At 54.6% G+C, this 18,716-nt stretch overlaps 1 protein-coding gene across 1 annotated transcript; it reads right to left on the bottom strand.

Moving 5' to 3' along the window:
• Positions 1-790: 790 nt before the first annotated feature.
• Positions 791-10,798, bottom strand: ANKRD13D (ankyrin repeat domain 13D). Its single transcript, XM_078148733.1, has 15 exons — positions 10,447-10,798; positions 9,743-9,878; positions 8,837-8,961; positions 8,038-8,083; positions 7,779-7,922; positions 7,436-7,625; positions 6,371-6,437; positions 5,722-5,803; positions 4,899-4,960; positions 4,607-4,737; positions 4,129-4,286; positions 3,329-3,465; positions 3,073-3,237; positions 1,811-1,902; positions 791-1,167 (listed from the first exon to the last, which is right to left on the bottom strand). Exons 1-15 carry the CDS (start codon positions 10,534-10,536, stop codon positions 954-956), a joined length of 1,839 nt encoding a protein of 612 aa, XP_078004859.1. The 5' UTR covers positions 10,537-10,798; the 3' UTR covers positions 791-953.
• Between the last annotated feature and the right edge of the window lie 7,918 nt (positions 10,799-18,716).

Raw genomic sequence — 18,716 nt, 5'->3', positions numbered from 1 at the left:
GGCGCCGCAGCCGCCCCTCCCCTTCTGCTCTGGCTCCCTCCGGGCAAGGCCCCGCCCCCCGAGGCGGGGCCACCCGGAGCCAGCCTCCGCCCTCCCCCTTTCCAGGTAATTGGGGCCGGGGCGCTGGGCGGGTTCGACTCCTTAGGGGCGCTCTGTCCTGCTGCACGCGCAGCTTCGGACCGAGCCCAATGACAACAGCCGGCCCGTGCCTCAACTTCCCCACCTCGGACACTGATGACAGCTCCGAGGGCCCGGGCTTCCAACCCTGGCCACTGACTAGGCGCCTGCTGACCCTGGTCAAGTCGCAAACTCTCCGGGCCTCGGTTTCCTCATCTGTAAAATGAGGGCCGTCGCCCTGGCATGCCTCTTCCAGCTCTGCTTCTGTGCACTTCGATGGAAGCCCCCGGGGTTGAGGGAATTAGGCTGGCCAGCCCACTAGTCCTCTTCTGAACTGGGTTAGACTGAATCATCAGGAGCTTAGGGCCTGACCCCAAGGGTCTCAGAGATCCACCGCTTTCTTTCCTCTTTCCGTAGGTAGTCATTAAATTATGCCTGTTTGTATTCGGAGCTCAGGAGGGGCTGGGGCCCTGCACACAGTAGGCACTTGTGAATAGGGAGGGAGCAGGAAGGCAAAGGGGAAGAAAGGCACATCTGGTAGGCCTCTTGGGCTGGGGAGGCAGTGGGGGGCTTTGGTAAATCACTGGGACTCCTTGTTCTCAGGCGGGATACTAGGGAGAGAGTCATGAAGCCCTCCCAACCCTCCCCCAGGTCCCACAGAGCACGGCCGAGCCACAGGCTGGTTTCTAATTTATTTCCATCCCCTACCTCCATCTTGGGCAACCCCTGACCCCCAACCCCTCCCCTAGCTGGTCAGCAGTTCATAAATAAATAAATTATAAAAGCCAGGCATGAGGCCTGGCCTGGGCAGTGTCCCTCCATCCTGACTGGGCAGTTCAGTGGTCAGTGAGGGAGAGCCGCAGAATTCGCTGCAGCTCCTCCTCTTCCTGCTGCCCCCTCCTCTCTCTCTCCTCCTGCTCCCGGGAGGACAGTTCCAGGGCCAGGCGGAGCTGCTCGTCGAAGCTGGGGGGGCTCAGGGAGGCAGGAGTCAGGCGAGGGGACCCCAGGCCCCCAGGTTCTGAAGGTGGCAGCAGGCTCTCCTGGAGGGCCCTGCCAAGGTGTGGAGAGGAGCAGATGCTAACAGGGACTGGGTAGCATAGGAACCCCTCCCTGCCTCCCTATAGTGAGAGACCCCTTTAAGAGGGCTCCAGGGCCCAGAGGAAGAGAAGAGGCAGGGTCTTGGGGTCCCATTCCTACTACCTTCCTGAGCCAACCCAGGACGCTGAGCTGGGAAGGGGGAAAGCAGAGGTAGCTCTATAGAAAGACTAGCAGCTGGCCAGATGGCACTGAAGGAAAGCCTTTACAAACGCGTCAGATTCCTTCACACTAAGGGGTTGATGGGGGCTGAGTCAAGGTGCCTATGTTAGAGAGAAGGCCCAAAGGCCCTGGTGAACAGGGGGGAGAGACAGTCCACCTTTACCTCAAGGGCATAAATGTCTTGTCCCACCCCTGGCCCCCAGATAGCCTCGGGCCATACCTTCCTTTCCATCCTCCTTCCCCGAAACTCCCCCATCCTAGAGACAGAGAGGTGACCTTGAGAGGATTGAGGGGTACTGTCACTGTGGGACAGCCCCCCCCAGCTGCCCCCACAACATTCCACCCAGGAGAGTTACAGGCCCCTGACGGTGGTGGTGGTGGTGGCAATGAGGGGGCAGAAAAAACCCTCAGGAATGGGAGGAGGTGGGGGGCTCACCGCTCCAGCTGCAGCTGCTCCTCATAGGCAGGTGGGGGAGAGTGGAGGTCTGGGCCTGACCGGGTGTTAGTCAGAGCTTCCCAGATGGTCACCTGCAAGAAGAAGAGAAGAGAAAAGGAAAGGGGAAAGGGAAAAGGGAAAGGGAAAGTAAAAAGGAACGGGGAGAGGGAAGGGAAGTGAAAGGGAAAAAGGAAAAGAGAAAGGGAAGGAAAAGAGGAAAAGGAAAAGAGAAAGGGAAAAGGAAAAGGGAAAGGGAAGTGAAAGGGAAAAGGGGAAGGGGAAAAAGGAAAAGGAAAAAGGAAAGGGGAAGGGGAAAGGGAAAAGGGGGAAAGGGAAGGGAAAGGGAAAAAGGGAAGGGGGAAAAGGAAGAGGAAAAAGGAAAGGGGAAAGGAAAAGTAAAAAGGAACGGGGAAAGGGAAGGGAAGGGAAAGGGGAAAAAGGAAAAGAGAAAGGGAAAGGGAAAAAGGAAAAGGGAAAGGTGAAAGGGAAAAAGGGGAAGGGGAAAGAGAAGGGAAAGGGAAAAAGGGAAAGGGGAAAGGAGGAAGGAAGGGAAGTGAAAGGGGAAAAGGGGAGGGGAAAAGGAAGGGAAAGGGAAAGGGAAAAGGAAAGGGAAAAGGAAAAAGGGGAAAGGGAAGTGAAAGGGAAAAAGGGAAGGGGAAAAGGAAGAGGAAAAAGGAAAGGGAAAAGGGAAAAGGGGGAAAAGGAAGGGAAAGGGGAAAAAGGAAAAGAGAAAGGGAAAGGGAAAAAGGGGAAGGGGAAAGGGAAGGAAAAGGGAAAAGGGAAAGGGGAAAGGAGGAAGGAAGGGAAGTGAAAGGGGAAAAGGGGAGGGGAAAAGGAAGGGAAAGGGTAAAGGAAAAGGAAAGGGAAAAGGAAAAAGGGGAAAGGGAAGTGAAAGGGAAAAGGGGGAAGGGGAAAAGGGAAGGGAAAGGGGAAAAGGAAATGAGAAAGGGAAAGGGAAAAAGAAAAAGGGAAAGGGGAAAGGGAGAAAGGGAAGGGGAAAAGGGAAGGGAAAGGGAAGGGAAGGTTTCTTGGTCAGGGATCTGTCTCCTGCCTCACTTTGACCCCACATCCCAAACCCTTCATCCCACCCACACTCTGGGCCCCCCGAGTGCTAGGATGGACAGACTTGGACTGGCCGCCATGCTTGCCTCTTCCAGGCCCTGGGAACAAAAAGAGTCCCTTGGCTGCTGCCCCCTCCAGCCTACAGAGATCCCCACCTAGCCTTCCTCCACTTGGGTGCCAAGTCCTACCCTGTCTTTTACCTGCTCTGTCTCAGTCCCAGCCTCTAGCAGGCTCTGTTGGATGGCAAACTGTAGAAGGTCGTCATCTTCATCCCTCAGGGGCTCACTATGCCCAGCACCCAGCACGCTGTACCCCTCGGGTACCTCAAACACGGCGGGGTCCACCTCACAGGGAAAGGGGGCTCCCTGGGGAAGGGAAAACCTCAATTTTCCCCACTCTCTTCCCCACCTCACAGGGTCCTCCCCACCATGTATCCTCCCCTTCTCCCTCCCAGGCTATACCGGCGGCAGGGCTGGTGGACTCTGTGGACCTCAGGCTGGGAGACGGCACCCACACAGAGCTCAGAGGCTCATCACAGCCACACAGGTTGCTGAAAGTGATCCGGGCATTGAGCACATGGAATAAGGGGATCTCTGAGGGGACAGCAGAGCCAGGCCCTGAGCCAACAGAAGACCGGAGCCATGACCCCCCCCAAGTGGCTCCCCCCAGCCCCATCACGCCCCCACTCTCCCCCTGGGGCTCACCCCCAGCCCCGGTCACTCCCTCCCCTCCCCAGGCTTGTTCCCAGCCCAGGCATAGGCGTGGACACAAATCTCACTTTGCGGGTGAGTTTTCTTCTGTCTCCTTCACCTCTTCCCACTACTAAGGCCCCTCTCTCTCATATTCCCTCCCATCTAGTCTGTCTCCATCTGGTGTGGACCTTGTTATTTACATGCAGTGCCCCCCATTACAATATTTCTGGGGGGCTGTTTGCTTTTCTTGTATCCCCAGCTCCTGAGACCTTTTCTCATGCCTCGCCCATTCCTTGCATCCATTTTGTGTTTAGCTTTTATATGCCCACACATGGATATGTTGTCTTCCCTAGACAGACTAAGCTCTTTGGGAACAGGGACAGTTTCCCTTCATCTCTGCATCCCCAAGACCGTATAAAATGCCGGGCAAACAGTAGGTGCTTACTAATTGATACGAGGTCACATAGGTAAGTGACAGTGATCAGGGGGGTCAGGACTCCCACACAGACAGAAACCCCATCCCCTGCAGCCCATCCCACCCCACCTTTCTACATCCCTCCTCACCAATCTTGACAGGGAAGCCTGGTGGCAAGCGCAAGGTGATGAAGTCTCGAAGTTTGGCAAAGTGGGCATTGCTGATGGCCATGAGGTCGATGATGGGTGTCACCTGGTCACCCAGAGACAGGGGGTGCTCCTCGCTCAGCCAGAGGGTGGCCTTGAACCTGCCAGACCAGCCTTGGTCTATCACAACTGCTTAGACCCTGCACCCTAGACCCCAGCCAGTTTCAGATTTGAGGGAAGCTGCAGGATCCGTTTACCTGGGATAAACCTTCCCAGACTGGTCAGGGCCACTGACCCAGCCAGGCTTGGCCCCCAGCCCTGTTCTCCTGCCCCAGGGTTTCTATCCTCTGCAGAGCCTGGCACCAGGCTGGGCCTAGAGCAGTACTCAGGACAGAATTGTGGAACTGGGGATCCATGCAAAGGGGAAGGGGGAGAAAGTCTGGGGCCAGGAGGGGACAAGGAGATGGAAGGACAAGCCTACCGCTGCACTTTGCTGGACATCTCGATGGGACGGCCAATGTTCCTTGCCTCCAGGCTGAAGTTGGGGTCAAAGTACTCTTCCGGGGAGATGGCCGTGGGGTTGGTGGGACTAGCTGACTGCAGCACAGGGGCCTGCCCCAGCCCACCCCAGGAAAAGCGCTCAGCCTTTGCAACTCCCCTCGCCCAGCCCTCAGGCCCACCACCCAACTCTCTGGCCCAAGGGCCGGCCACAACTCCTCAGGCCTGAGCACCCACGGAGAAAGGGGCCACAGGCCTGGCCGGCCCTTGCTCACCCCGTTGTGGACTGAGTGCTGCTGGGCCATCCCCAGGAAGGACTGGAAGGGTGTCTTCCCCCCTGCATGAACAGAAGAGCCCATGAGAACAGCCTTCCCTCAGCCCCCTGGTCCAGCCTCTCCCGCTCTCCAGCTAGGGCCCCTGCCTGGCATGGGACTGGTGGGTGGACAACGGGGAATGCCATGGAGCTTTCCCAACCAGCAGAATTGAAGCTCACTGAAGGTGGGGACTCAGTGTCTGGTATACAGTAGGCACTTAATAAATGCACGACTGAACCAGTGAGTGCATTTGGTGGTGTGGGCAGGTGTGTGACACCACCTAGATGCCAGTATGAATCTGAACACCCAACTGAACTTATGAAAACAAGTTTGTGTGATTTCCTGCCAATTTCATTCCTCCAGCAGAAGAGGTGCAATGGAGGGCCACGAGGGGACGCCACAGTACACGGAGCGTTGGTACTGGACTCAGGAAGACCTGAGTTCAAATCCAGCCTAGCTTTGGGACCTTGGGCAAGTTACCATAAACGCTGCTTGCCTCTGTTTCCTCATCTGTAAAATGGGGATAACCATAACCCCTACCTCCCAGGGTTGTTGTGAAGACCAAATGAGATTATGATCGTAAAGTGCTTACACAGTACCTGGCACATAGAAAGTGCTCCGCTATGATTGCTGTGATTGTTTTCATTAGCCCCATTCATCAGATGACGCCAGTGAGGCCCGAGAAAGGAAGTGCCTCAGCCAACATCCCACTGCATATCAGTGGCTGAGAGGGGCCTGTCCTGCTCTAGGAAGGTGGCGGGCAGGTGGGCGCACCTGGGTTTACCTTTGGTCCTGGCCTTGTCCTGATCAGAGAGATGTTCCGTCCGGGTCCTCGTCACAAGCTCCACGTTGTTGGCACTGTATACCTGGGGTGGGGTGGGGGGAGAAGAAACAGACCCTGACATGAGCTAGGGCTCAGGGATTGGGGGCAGCCCCCAGACTCAGCCCAAGCCAGTGCCCCTCCCCTCCCCACCCTACATTCCCAGGCCACGGTAAGTCTGAGTCCCTCCTGGGGTGGCCACATGAAGAAGACAGGAGGCAGGAGATGGCAGTCACTCCCATAGAAGACCAGGCCGTTTCAGGGCTGAGCACCCGTCATAGTCACAGACTGAGAGTTGGAGAAGGCCTCATCTAGTCCGACTCTGATTTTACGGATGAGGAAACTGAGGCCAGGCCATTAAGTGACTTGCCCAATCCTCCCCATCAATCATCTCAGGGGTCCTCACACCAGCCCTGAGAGGAAGACAGGGCCAGGATTTTTACTTTGGGAAGGCCACAGTTTTCCCAGGGTATCAGCAACAGCACTGGCATGAGACTGCCTGGTGGAAGCTCTGGGATTAGGGGGCAGGGAGGGTCAGGGTAGAAAAGGTGGGGCTCTTTGGCCAGACGCTGCCCCCATCCCCTCACCCCCAGAGCCCCTTCCCACTCCCTACCTTGGCCTCATAGCCACTGACAACTTCTAGCTTCTCCGACCGCCAGCCCCAGATCCCGCATTTGTTCCTATAAGGGACCAAGGCGTTTCAGTGAAGATCCTCTCCCCAGACTCTCAAGTCCATTCTTCCTCCACTCCTACCCACACTTTCCTATAGAAACAATGTTATAGTAAGTGGTAAGGTTTCCAGGCTACCCCAGCTCATTTGGGCTAGCCTCGAGCTCACTGCTTATAATACTAGAAGATATTCTGTGGAGAAATTAATTGCGGCAGCTAAGTGGTGCAGTGGATAGAGCACCGGCCCTGAAGTCAGGAGGACCTGAGTTCAAATCCGACCTCAGACCAAACACTTGACATTACTAGCTGTGTGACCCTGGGCAAGTCACTTAATCCCAATTGCCTTAAAAAAAAAAAGAAAAAAAGAAATTAATTTAGGCTAGAATGTAGGAGGCTAGGAGCTTGCCCATCCCTAAGCACTGACCCCTGTCTCCTGGGCCTCAGCCATAGCTAGCTACTGGGGCAGCAGCTGGACTCTACATGGTAGAAGGGGACATGGAGCAGGCCAGGGAACACTGCTCCCCCTTGGGGAAGTCCCTTTCCTTACCCTGTGCCCAGCACTGGCTGGCTCTACGGGATCCTACGCTGGGACAGCTAGAGCCAGAAGCAGCCTCAGGGGCCATCATGTATAATCCTCTGGTTTTTACAGAGAGGGAAAATGAGGCTCTGGGATATAAGGTGAAAGGTCAAAGACAGAGCTGGAAGGGGATTAGAGAGGCCCCCTTGTTCAACCCCTTTATTTTACAGATGGGGAAACTGACCTTTTCTTCAGTCAATCTTTTTTTTTTAAGTCACCTTTTTATAGCACTTTCTGGCTAGAAAAATTCACAACCCTGTAAGGTAGGCAGGGCAAGTTTTTGTTTTTTTTTAAAAACCTCATTTTACAAATGAGGCGACTGAGGCATAGAAAAGTAAAGTCACTCACCGAGGGTCACCAGCTCCCGATGCCATTGCCCACAGCCAGGCCCGGGAGTCCCTCCCTCCTCCCCGCTCCTAGTTTGGGGCTGACCTCTCAAAGGCGACATTCCGAGTGTCCAGGTAGGTAGACACGATGGGGGAGGTAAGCCGGCTGGCCACATGCTCCTCGCTGGGCTGCATGGCTGCCAGCAGTGCCTCGGGCTCGTGTAGGGCCAACGCCAGGGTCTCCGTGCGCACCACCTGCTGGTCATGGTCCACCTCCATCACCAGGGCGCCGGCCTCTGGAGGGAGCTTGAGTCAGTGACCCTGGCCCGTGATCCCAGCCTAGGCTCCAAGGGGTGTAGGAATGGGGCCAGATGAGAGGGCAGGAGGAAGGGTACCCAGCCCAGCCTGGGACAGATGCCAGGCCTGCCCAGTCTCCCCTTTTCTCTCACCCTGGCCCTTGAAGATGTAGCTCCGTCGGCCCCGCTGCCAAGTCATGTGCTCAAAGCCCAGGAGGCTGGTGTCCACACGCAGACTCTGGCCACGCTTCCACACGCGGTACACGTCACTTGGGCACATCTTTGACACGAGGGGCACTGTGGGCATGGGGTCAGGAGCTAGAGAGGGCTCGACTTGGCACAGGGCACAGGGCTGGGCCCTCACATTGGCCAACTCCCACCCCAGGGGCACCCCCCCCCAGTCTCCACTTACCCCAGCTGGTGAATTCCCACTTCATCTCTACATAGAAATCGGGTGCCTGGGATAGACAGAAGGCACCTACCTGTTAGGGATTGATTCCCTGAGACTGGGAGGAGCAGGTTAGGGCAGCTCAGAGGAGGTGACTTCCCCGGCCCCCTGCTCCGGGGTCCAGAGCTGGCCCCACCAGCAAACTGTGAAGCAGCAGAAGATCCTGACCCCCTCCCACCAAGCTGCCCCATCCCTCAACTCCATGGCCTTTCCCTGATATTGCCCTCTCCAGGAAATATCCAGCCCCTTTTCATCCTGCGGAGCAGTGGGGGAAAAGCTTGAAGTCAGAAGCAACCTAGGTCCCCATCCTACCTCATATACTTTGGGCAAGGGACACTTTCTATGTGCCTGTTTCCTCAGGTATAAAACAATCTTTGCACTACCTACTGCACCGGGGTATAAGGAAAGTGCTTATAAACTCCCGAGTCTATAGAAATGGGGGTACAGGGGTGTGTGTGTGTACAATTAATGATCTCTCTCTTCTCCCAGCAAAACCTGTTCTCAGGGAAGAGTCCAATCAGGACCAGACACCAACAAACTCTGTGGTTTTAGGGGACTTCACTTCTCTCTGAACCTCACTTTCCCCATCTGTAAAATGGGGAAATGAGTCTTGCCTGGCCTCTCTCTCAGGACTGCTGCTATAAGAACAGGGTCTTGTTACTGTCCACGCTTGCAATGGCACCCTGGGCACGGGCAGGCATGCACCCCTCCCTCCCTCCCTGGGGCCAGTTCCCACTTGTCTGCCCAGCTGGCACCCCTGTACCTGACAAAGCTTGTTGAGGAGCTCAGGGATGCCTGCCAGCCTCTGGGTGGCCCGCTGGTAATCCCGGTATTGCAGTACCAGCTGGACTATCTCAGGATCCCCGGTACTGACAGCCTCCTGAAGGACTACAGAGCGGGCCCATCAGTTAGGCATCTGCCACCTGCCCCCTCAGCGCCATTCCCACCCTCATCTGGCCCACACTGCCCATGGCCTTCCCAGCCACCCAACCGTCCATTCCTGACGTCCTGAGTGCAGGCTCCTGGGCTGGGTGTGACAAGGGCCATGGAGAAGCAGGAAGGGCCAGGGAGGGGACAGGGGGACTAGGAGGAAAGGAAAACAAAATAATTGGAATCCAAACTGTGCCTTGAAAGTCTCAACAGGACACTGGGAAGGAGAAAGGCCCTGAGGGGGACAGGGAGCTCCCAGAATTGCCAAGTTGGAAGGACTTCTGAAAGCACCTGATTCAATCCCTTCCCGTTAGAGGAGGAAGGAGGCCTAGGGAAGTCGAAGTGGCTTGTCTAAGATCAGAAGGCAATTGGCTGGAACGGCAGGATGAGAAGCTGGGTCTCCTGACTCTCAGGCCAGCACTCACAAGATTGTGCTTTTCGAGCTGGAAGGGACCTCAGAGGTCATGTCCAATGCCCTCATTTTACAGCTGAGGAAGCTGAGACCCAGAGAGGTCGAGTCACTTGTGCAGGGTCACACAGCTAGCAAGTATCAGGATTCAAACCCACATCGACCTGATTCCAAGGCCAACCCAGTACCTCGCTTGGCTGGGGCGAGGGGGGATGGTGCCAAGGGAAGAAGCAGGAGGTGAGACTGGAAAGGTCGGCTGGGTCAGGCTGGGAAGGCCACCCCAGCATCCCATCCTCCTCACCCTTCCTAAGCAGCTTCCCCATCAGGTACCTGCCCAGCCCTGGCGGTTCTCCTTGCCCACGTTGGCATTGTGCCGGAGCAGTACTCGCACTGACTCCAAGTTCCCCAGGGACACGGCCAGCTCCAGGGGGGTCCGACCCCGAGGATCCACTGACTCAATGTCGTGCTGCAGAGAGGGAGGCAGTGCCTTGGAGACGAGGAGACCCAGCGAGAGGCTGGCAGACCCGGACAAGGGGGCTAGCACCCTGGGGCCAGGAAGCCCAGCAGAGGAAGTCGAGAGCCTAACCTAGTCATCATGGAGCTTGGCTGGCTGCAGAGAGGGGGAGGGTACGGTGGAGTGTGCTACCAAAGCCGGACCGGGAATGGGGAGCGATGGGGTGGAGAGCTGGGCTCTGACGACCAAGAGGAGGTCTGCGGTGCAGGTGGTGACCGGGGGTGGAGGGGCCAGCAGGAGGCCCGCCCCCAGGGATGGAAAGTTTGAAGATAGGCTCCGGAGCCTTGCCCCGGCCTCTGTGGCCAGACCTTTGGGGCCAGTTGTCAGCGGGCTGGGAGGAGGGGTGGGGTGAACCACGTACTCCTGGGCCGGGATGGGGGTGGGGGTGGGGGTCGGGAGACTACTTGGGGTGGGAGCACGGGTGGCCAAGGCTGGGGGTGGGGGCCAGGCGCGCCGGGCTGGGGGGTCGCGGGCGCCCTGGGCTGGAGGGGGCGGTCAGGGCCCGGCGGGCCTCCCTCACCTGGCGGCTGTGCAGCGCGGCCTCCAGCTCACGGTGCCGGTTGGCCCAAACGAGCCGGTGGAGCGGGTAGGTCGGGCCGGGGCCGGCCATGCTCGGCCTCAGAGCCACGGCCTCCGCCTCCGCCGCCGCCTCCGCCGCATCCCCGGCGGGGCCGCCGGGTGGGCGGGCGGGCGGAGCCAGACGGGGCGGGGGCGCGGCTGGGCGGCCCTGACCCTGACCCTGGACCGGCGGGGGTCCCGGGGAGCGGAGCCCCCGCGGCAGCTCCGCTGCCCCCAGCCCCGCAGCCGCAGCCGCAGCGGCCCCGCAGACACAACGCGGCTGTGGCTGTCAGGGCGGACGCAGGGAAGGAGGGAGGAGGGGGAGGGGCCGAGGGGAGGCGGGAAGGGGCGGGGGCCCCTGGGCCCCCCTCCCCCTCGTCCTGCCCCTGGCCGCCGCCGGGGGGCGAGCTCCCCCTCGGGATCCCCAGACTGTCAGGCTAGCATCCCGCCCTTTGCTGGGGGGAGGGGGGAACCAGAAGGTGGGGTGCAGGGGAGGAGAGGGGTGGGCTCTCCAGGTCCCCCGGCTCGGGGGTCAGTGCACCCGAGCACAGACGGACCAGAGGCTGCCCCCGTCTCACCCAGGAGCCCAGACCGGTCCGAAGAGCCCCGCCCTAGGATGCGCCCGGACTGGGCTGGGGCTCTCCGAGAGCCGGAAGATTGAGGGGGTTCCTCGCTGCGCTGTGTCCCCCCCTGCCTCCAGCAGGCGGCGGCATTAGTCTTCTCCTGGTCCCCCAGATTTGAGGGAGGAGAAGGAAGAGGTTGCCAGAGGCGGGCTAGGGCTGTTTGGCTGTGCCCGCCCCCGCCCAGCGCCCTGCGCCCAGTGGGGCTCGCTCGCGTGCTCTCGGAATGGCCCAGGGGACCCCACCCCCCGCCCCCGAGATGCCTAGAATCCCAGAGGCGTCCTCAGCCTCAGCCTGGGCCACGGCTGGGGCGAGGACCCAGGAGGAGGACAGTGACTGGACAAGGATCGGGGCTGCTGGGGGTGGGGGAGGGGGGCAGTGCTTATGCTGGGGTGGAAGCCCCGGACGTCGGAAGCGGCATCTGCACGGGTTAGGCCACGGTCCCCTAGAAGGTGGAGGATAGGCATGAGAGCTGAGGGCACAGATCCTCCAGATCCTCACCCACCCTGGGGATTTGCCACAGAGAGATTTTTTTTTTTTTTGCGAAGAAGGCCCTTTGCCTCAGCCCAGCAGGAAGGAGTGTCGAAATCAGTGCCTTTGAGCAGCCTATACCGGAAGCTGGGCCCAAGCTTCAGTCCTGGCCCCCAAAGCCCTGGACAGGGGCCTGTTCTCCGCCTTCAGGCCCAGCAGGCCTCACTGCAGCCAAGCGATACAGTGGGTGGAGCTCAGGGCTTGACATCAGAAATCCTGCTCAGACTTTTACAGCTCTGTCACCCTGTGCATGCCACCCCCCCTCTCAGCCTCAGTTTCCTCATCTGCCAACTGAGGGGATTGGACTTGATGACCCCCCCAAGGGTTCCTCCAGCTCCAGATATATGATGCTATGCCCTCAGGATCCGAGGGCCAGAGTCAGGCTGCCTGGCCAAGCCTAGGAAGTGTCTCACGCTTGCTGTGGCTTGCTCTGTGCTAGGCCCTGGGCTGCAAAGATGGAAAATAACCCTGTCCCTGAGCTGGGGAGTTTCAGAGCTGATGCAAATAAGGAAGATGCTAGGAAGAAAATGCTTGTGTGCACAGCAGAGGTCAGACAGAGAGGCCTGAGGGGTCTGAGGACAGGAGTCTCTTCGGGCTGGAGAAGATCACCCAGGGCAGCCTGGAGGAGGCTTAGCAGAGGGGCCAGCCCTGGCTTTCCCCCAGGGGTCATTCAAAGCCCTTCACAAGCAGGCCCCATTCTAGCTCTCCAGCCTTATCACACAGAACTCCCTTTTCCACAACCACCGTGCAGTCAGACTGGCCTTCTAGGAGGTCCTTGTCTAGATTGTACATGGCCTTTATGCTGCCGATGCCCCAGGCCGGGGTGCCCGGGGCACTCCCCGAGCTCCACAGTCTGTTGGAATCTCCATTATCCTTCAAGCCTCAGCTCCTGCCCCCTCTTCCATGGGGCTTTTCCTGATTCTCCCCCACCCCCCAGTGCCTGTGTGTGCATGTGTTCAAACATACACATATATATAGAGATACATACATACATACATACATACATACATACATACATTCATATATACATATATATGTATATCTGTACGTTGTTTTCCTTGATGGAATGTAAGCTCTCCAGGGAAGAGACATTTCAATTTTTCCTCTGTATTTTTGGTCCCTGGTACATACTAGGTGCCTGATAAGTATTGATTAGGGCTTTCACAGAATGGGGCTTTTGGGGCAGCTAGGTGGCGCAGTGGATATAGAGCACGGGCCCTGGAGTCAGGAGGACCTGAGTTTAAATCTGGCCTCAGACACTTGACACTTACTAGCTGTGTGACCCTGGGGAAGTCACTTAACCCCATTGCCTTGCCAAAAAACAAAAACAAACAAACAAACAAACAAAAAACAGAATGGGGCTTTGGAAAAAACACTGGATTGGGACAGGACCTGAATTCAAATCCTGGTTCCAAGACTCAGTTTCCTCATCTATAAAACAAAGGAGTTGAACAGGATGACAGCAAGGGTCCCTGTCACCTCACAATCTGTGAGCCCAAGATTGAGTGATTGATTAGGTTATGCTGCTTTCAGTCTGCTTACTTTCCCCACCCACCACTCCCAAGATAGAGGGGCTGAGCAAGGCTAGATCAGAAGGCACAGAACAGTAGAGTGGCAGCCATCTAGTCCTACTTCTGTACAAAAGGCACCCCTGCCCCTGCCACGGCCCCCCAAGGGGAGGGGACACTCTTGGTGACTTGCTGCCGAGCTCCCTAGGAATCTCCCCTCAGCTGTTAACAAAATCTCCCTGAACTCACATTCGTGTATGGCCCTGGAGGTACAAAGGGGTCTGAGATGTGGGGATATGGGGGAGGGTTGTAAGACAAAGACATAAGCAGGCGTGCGCGCGCGCGCGCGCACACACACACACACACACACACACACACACACACACAGAGTCTTCTTCCTATTCAAGGTCAAACTTCTCCCCTCCCCCTTCAACTTTGGACAGTCCTCTTTGTAAGGAAGCTCTCTCTCCGAGGGAACTGAAATTTGCATCTTTTGTAAACGAGTTCTAGGTCAGCCCGAGCTAAGGGATTGATCTAGGTCTTCTGCCATGAGGTGTTTGAAGACAGCTATTCCATTAGATTCAATAATCACAAAGTAAATACCTCCTGAGTGAGCTTGAAAGGGACTCAGCCATCTCACACAACCTGAACTTCAGAACCTAAAACCTGGGGGTGACTGAGAGCCAGGATCCTTGGTTGGGGAAGCAGATGGGCACAAAACACCATATATTTGTTTATTTGTTTATTTGCTAGGCAATGGGGTTAAGTGACCCGCCCAGGATCTCACAGCCAGTGTCACATGTTCTGAGGCTAGATTTGAATTCAGATCCTCCTGATTACAAGGCCGGTGCTCTACCCACTGCGCCACCTAGTTGCTGCCCATGCATTTATTTTCTGTAGACTTCTTTGTGGGCATATGGTCTCTCCCCTGTCAAATAGCAGCTCAGAGAGGACAGACAGCTCTAATTCACTTTTGTCTTTGATCTCCAGTGTCTAGTAGTTGCTTAATCAATGCGTATTGGTTGATTGAAAGAGTGTGGGACTGGAAGTTGGGGAGGGGGGCCAGGTTTGAATCTGACCTCTGCCACTTTGTGACAGTGGGCAAGTCCCCACCTCTTCGGGCTTCTGTGAAATCTACGAAATGAAGAGGTTAGACTACAGGCAACATGCAGCAGTGGAAAGGTGGCTGGATTTAACATGAGAAGATTCTGGGTTCTAATCCCGCCTCAGCTCCTGGTGTTATCTTGGAAAAGTACCTTAAAAGCAGCTAGGTGGGGGAGCAGCTAGGTGGCACAGTGGATACAGCACTGGCCCTGAAGTTAGGAGGACCTGAGTTCAAATGCGCCCTCAGACCAAACGCTTGACACTTACTAGCTGTGTGATCCTCGGTAAGGCACTTAACCCCAATTGCCAAAAAAAAAAAAAGCAGCTAGGTGGCACCAGAATGGATAGAGCACTGGGCCTGGAGTGAGGAAGACCTGGGTTCAAATTCAGCCTCAGATATTGACTGTCTTTGTGACCCTGGGAAAGTCACTAAGCCTCTGTATGCCTTAATTTCCTCCACTGTAAAATGGGAATAATCATAGTACCTATCTCACTAGGTTGCTGTGAGGATCCAATGAGATAGTAATTGTGAAGTGGCTGGCACACAGTAGGTGCTTAATAAATGCTTGTTTCTCTCTTTTGTCATCACCTCAGTTTTGTCATCTGTAAAATGAGGGGCAAGGTTAGACTAGATGACCTCTAAGTTTTCTTCTAGTCCTAAATCTGAGATCCTATGACTGAGGGATACTTCAAGTCCCTTCTGGCTCTACGTCTGTCTGTGTTCCTATGTACAAGAAGTCTGTGTGTGACCCTGTGCCCAGGGGTGGGGATAAAAGGCAAAGACAAAAATGTCCCAGCTCCTCCCTGCAAGAAGCTTACCCATCTTCTCTCACCCTCATATTCCCTTCGGTCCTCTCAATCCAATTCTTCCCCATCCTGAAATCGTCTTCCACTCCCTCTGCTACTCCCCAAAGCAGATTCTTCTCCTCCCTCTTTCCGGGATGACCCTGATGTAGTTATCAGATGAGAAACATCTCAGTAGTTTACTAGGTATGAAGGGAACAGGCCTACCTTCACAGGTATGAAGGGAAGTTTGCTCAGCCTAATTTGAGGCTTGATTACTATCTCTGGGGCTTGTACCTGCCCGTGGAACTAGTTAGCATTGGGGATTCCACTCAGTGGTGAGACAGCAGGAAGCATTTTAGAGAAACCTCTGAGAAGGAAACCCTTGGGGGCTTACCTCAGCTTCCCTTCCTGTCACTTTGGCTGAAGGAGGATCTTGGGAGCTTTAAGGGTCTGGAGGATGCTGGACTTCCTGCTTTCCTCTCAACATCTTAGCACATCTTTGGAATAGCTGACAGCAGTGTCTGTGCTGGGAGACAAGGACAGATTGGATATAGAGCCCAGAAGGGAAAAAAAAATTAAAAGACAAAACAAAACAAGAAACTACATTATACTCCAAGCAAACATCTTGGGAACTCCTGCAAACAGAATTTCTAGGAGCTATGGATTGCCCTTTTACCAAAAGTGCTTCCCACCTTCCCCTCGACTTTGGACGTGCTGGTGAGAGTGTGTCATTGACTTTGGTGAAGGGGAAGGTTTTGTGCCAATTACACCACAACAGTGAATACTTTTTTTAAAAAAGCTGATTAGATTTGGCCAACTACTGAGAATCAAGAGGGGGAAGCACACTGGCGGAGGCTTGTGACTACAGTGAAAAGACATCCCTCCCCTCCCCCCACACCCTAGAGTTACCCTTAGAAGCCTAAGGGGAGTCATAATAGCCATGCTCGGGGGAACTGATTCGTCAGCATCTGTGGGGGTTGGAATAGTTGCTTCAGAGCAAGTGCTATCCTTGGAAAACTTGTAGAGAGTGGCTTCTATTCTCTCCCTCCACTCCACTCCCTCACTTCCCACTCATTCCTTGACCCCTTTCAAGTTGACTTACCCTGATATCTGTCAATCAATCAATAAGCATTTATTAGGTGCCTACCTGTACAGGGCGCAGCGCTCAGCGTTGGGGACATGAGGAAAAAGTCGGATGGTCTCTGCCCTCAAGGAGCTTACACTCTACATGAGCTTGATCTTAGTGGTTGGAACACATTGGAGACAACACGTCAGACCTGGTTTCAAATCCTACCACTAATGCTGTATGACTTTGGTCAAGGCCCTTCACCTTTCTGGGCCTCAGTTTCCTCATCTATAAAATGAGGTTGGGCTAGACAAGCTTTTCCAGTTGTAAATCTATGATCCTATAAGCCTATATACATATAGTGGACAGTGTGTGTGTGTGTGTGTGTGTAACGTATAATTTGTGTATAATGTATAATGCATCTCTATCTAATTATGAGGTGATGGAAGGGTGCTAACAGCTGGGATGGAGGGTAAGGAAAGGCTTCACATGGTATTTCATGTGGAGAATGGGGCACTGAGTCTTGTTCTGATCACTAAGGATCGTAAGAGGCAGAGATGAGGGTGGAGGGTGTTCGAAGCATGGGGGATGGTCAGAGCAAATGGCAGAGATGGGAAGTAGAGTGTTATGCATGTGGTACTCTAAGGACAGTTTGACCAGATCAATGGGTGTGTAAAGGAGGGTATTATGAAATGATTTGGGAAACATGGGTTGGAACCAGATTTTGAAGGGCTTTCAATTCCAGGGGAGTTTAGATTTGATTCTAGAGTTTCATGAGCAGGGAAGTGACATGGTCAGACCTGTTTTTGATTTAATTTTAGTTTTGTTTTTTTTTAAATGAAGATCCACATTTTCTCTCTCCTCCCTTTCCTTCCCCTATTGAGAAAAAAAGAAAGGCAAAATCCCTGCTACAAACATGTATGGTCAAGCAAAACAAATCCCCCCATTGGACATGTCTGAAAAATATATGTTGCAGCCTGCAGTCTGAGTGCGTGCGCTCTATCAGAAGGTGGGCAGCATGCTTCATCGTGAGTTCTCGTGAATTCTGGCTGGTCATTGTGTTGGGCAGAGGACCAACGTCCTTCAAAGCTGATCATCCTTGTAATATTGTTATTATTATATAAATTGTTCTCCTGGCTCTGCATCAGTTCATACAAGTCTCCTCAGGTTTCTCTGAAATCATCCCCTTCATCATTTCTTACAAAATAGTATTCTGTCACAATCACATAGCACAGCTTGTTCAGCCTTTCCCCAGAGGATGGGCTTCCCATCAAATTCCAGTTCTTTGCCACCACCACAGAAGAGTGGCTATAAATGCTTTTGTACATGTGGGTCCCTTCCCTCTTTCTTTGATGTCTCTGGGGTATATAGACTTAGTAGCAGAATTGCTGCGTTGCAGGCTACACACAGTTGAATCGCTTTTTGGACATAGCTCTAAACTACTTTCCGTGATAGTTCACAGATCCGCCAGCGATGCATTAGCGCACTGATGCAGTTTTGTAAAGCACTTCGCACAGTGCCCGGCACATAGTGGGTGCCTTATTGCGGCTCTGGTGGTTGTCTGTCCTTCGTTTTCAAAGAGGACTAACGATTTCACAGGGCGATGTCTTGACTTGCACATGAATTGGATTTAAGTGAGGCATTGTGGTAGGTCACCAGCCTCACTCTGGCCTCCAGAATCTCTGGAGTCCAGCGGTAAGACGAAAGTCAAGATGACTGGATGCGGGGGATGACCTTGGGGTCTCTGATGTCTGACCAAGCTCTAAGCACTCCACAGCACCTGCTTCAAGCTGCCTTCATGGCCGCTGGCACAAATTGTTCTCCTCTGCCCACTCTGACAGGAGAAGCTCCACGTGCTTGGGGTGGACATCCCCCCCCCGACTTACTGATGGCTTTGATGCCAGGTGGTTACCCTGAACCTGGTTTAGCCCATCTGCTAAACTGTTTATTGGGGTGTGGCCACTGCTCTCCCAACAGCTTCTTGGAGCCACGGGGGAGAGTCAAGTGCCAGGAAGACACCAAGGGTGGATGAGCAGCTCTGAGACGGGTCCGGCAGCCCTCCCGCCAGAGGTGTGCATCCTCCCCTGCACACCCACGTGACTGACTGGTTCAATTTGATCATTTTACAGATTCAATTCAGCAAACATTTATTAAGCCTCTACCGTGTGCCAAGCCCTCGTTAGTTACTGGGGATACAGACAGAAATAAAACAGTCCCTGCCCTCAGGAAGAGAGGAAGATTCAACATGTATCTGAGTAAACCTGATATACATTGTATCCAAGAAGTTCTGATTTAACATACATCTAAGTAAATAAATTCAAAATGTATGCAAAGCAAGACAAAGTCATTTCAAACAGAAGAGAATGCTACTGGTGCCTGAGCTGTGCTTTGAAAAAAGCCAAGATTCCTATCAGATGGAGGCGAAGAGAGGGTATTCCAGGCAGGGGGCATGAGTATTGTGGAAGGGAAACCTCTGGCAGGCAGTTCCTGCCCCAAGAACATTCTCTTGGAGTCAGGAAGACCTGAGTTCAAATGTGGCCTCAGACACTTGACACTTACTAGCTGTATGATCTTGGGCAAGTCACTTAACCCCAATTGCCAAACCAAAAACCAAAAA

The sequence above is a fragment of the Phascolarctos cinereus genome, unplaced genomic scaffold (genome assembly GCF_003287225.1).
Source record: "Phascolarctos cinereus isolate Bilbo 61053 unplaced genomic scaffold, phaCin_HiC Scaffold_9;HRSCAF=440, whole genome shotgun sequence".
NCBI classification, from domain to species: Eukaryota; Metazoa; Chordata; class Mammalia; order Diprotodontia; family Phascolarctidae; genus Phascolarctos; species Phascolarctos cinereus.
This window is presented reverse-complemented; position numbering and strand designations above follow the sequence as displayed.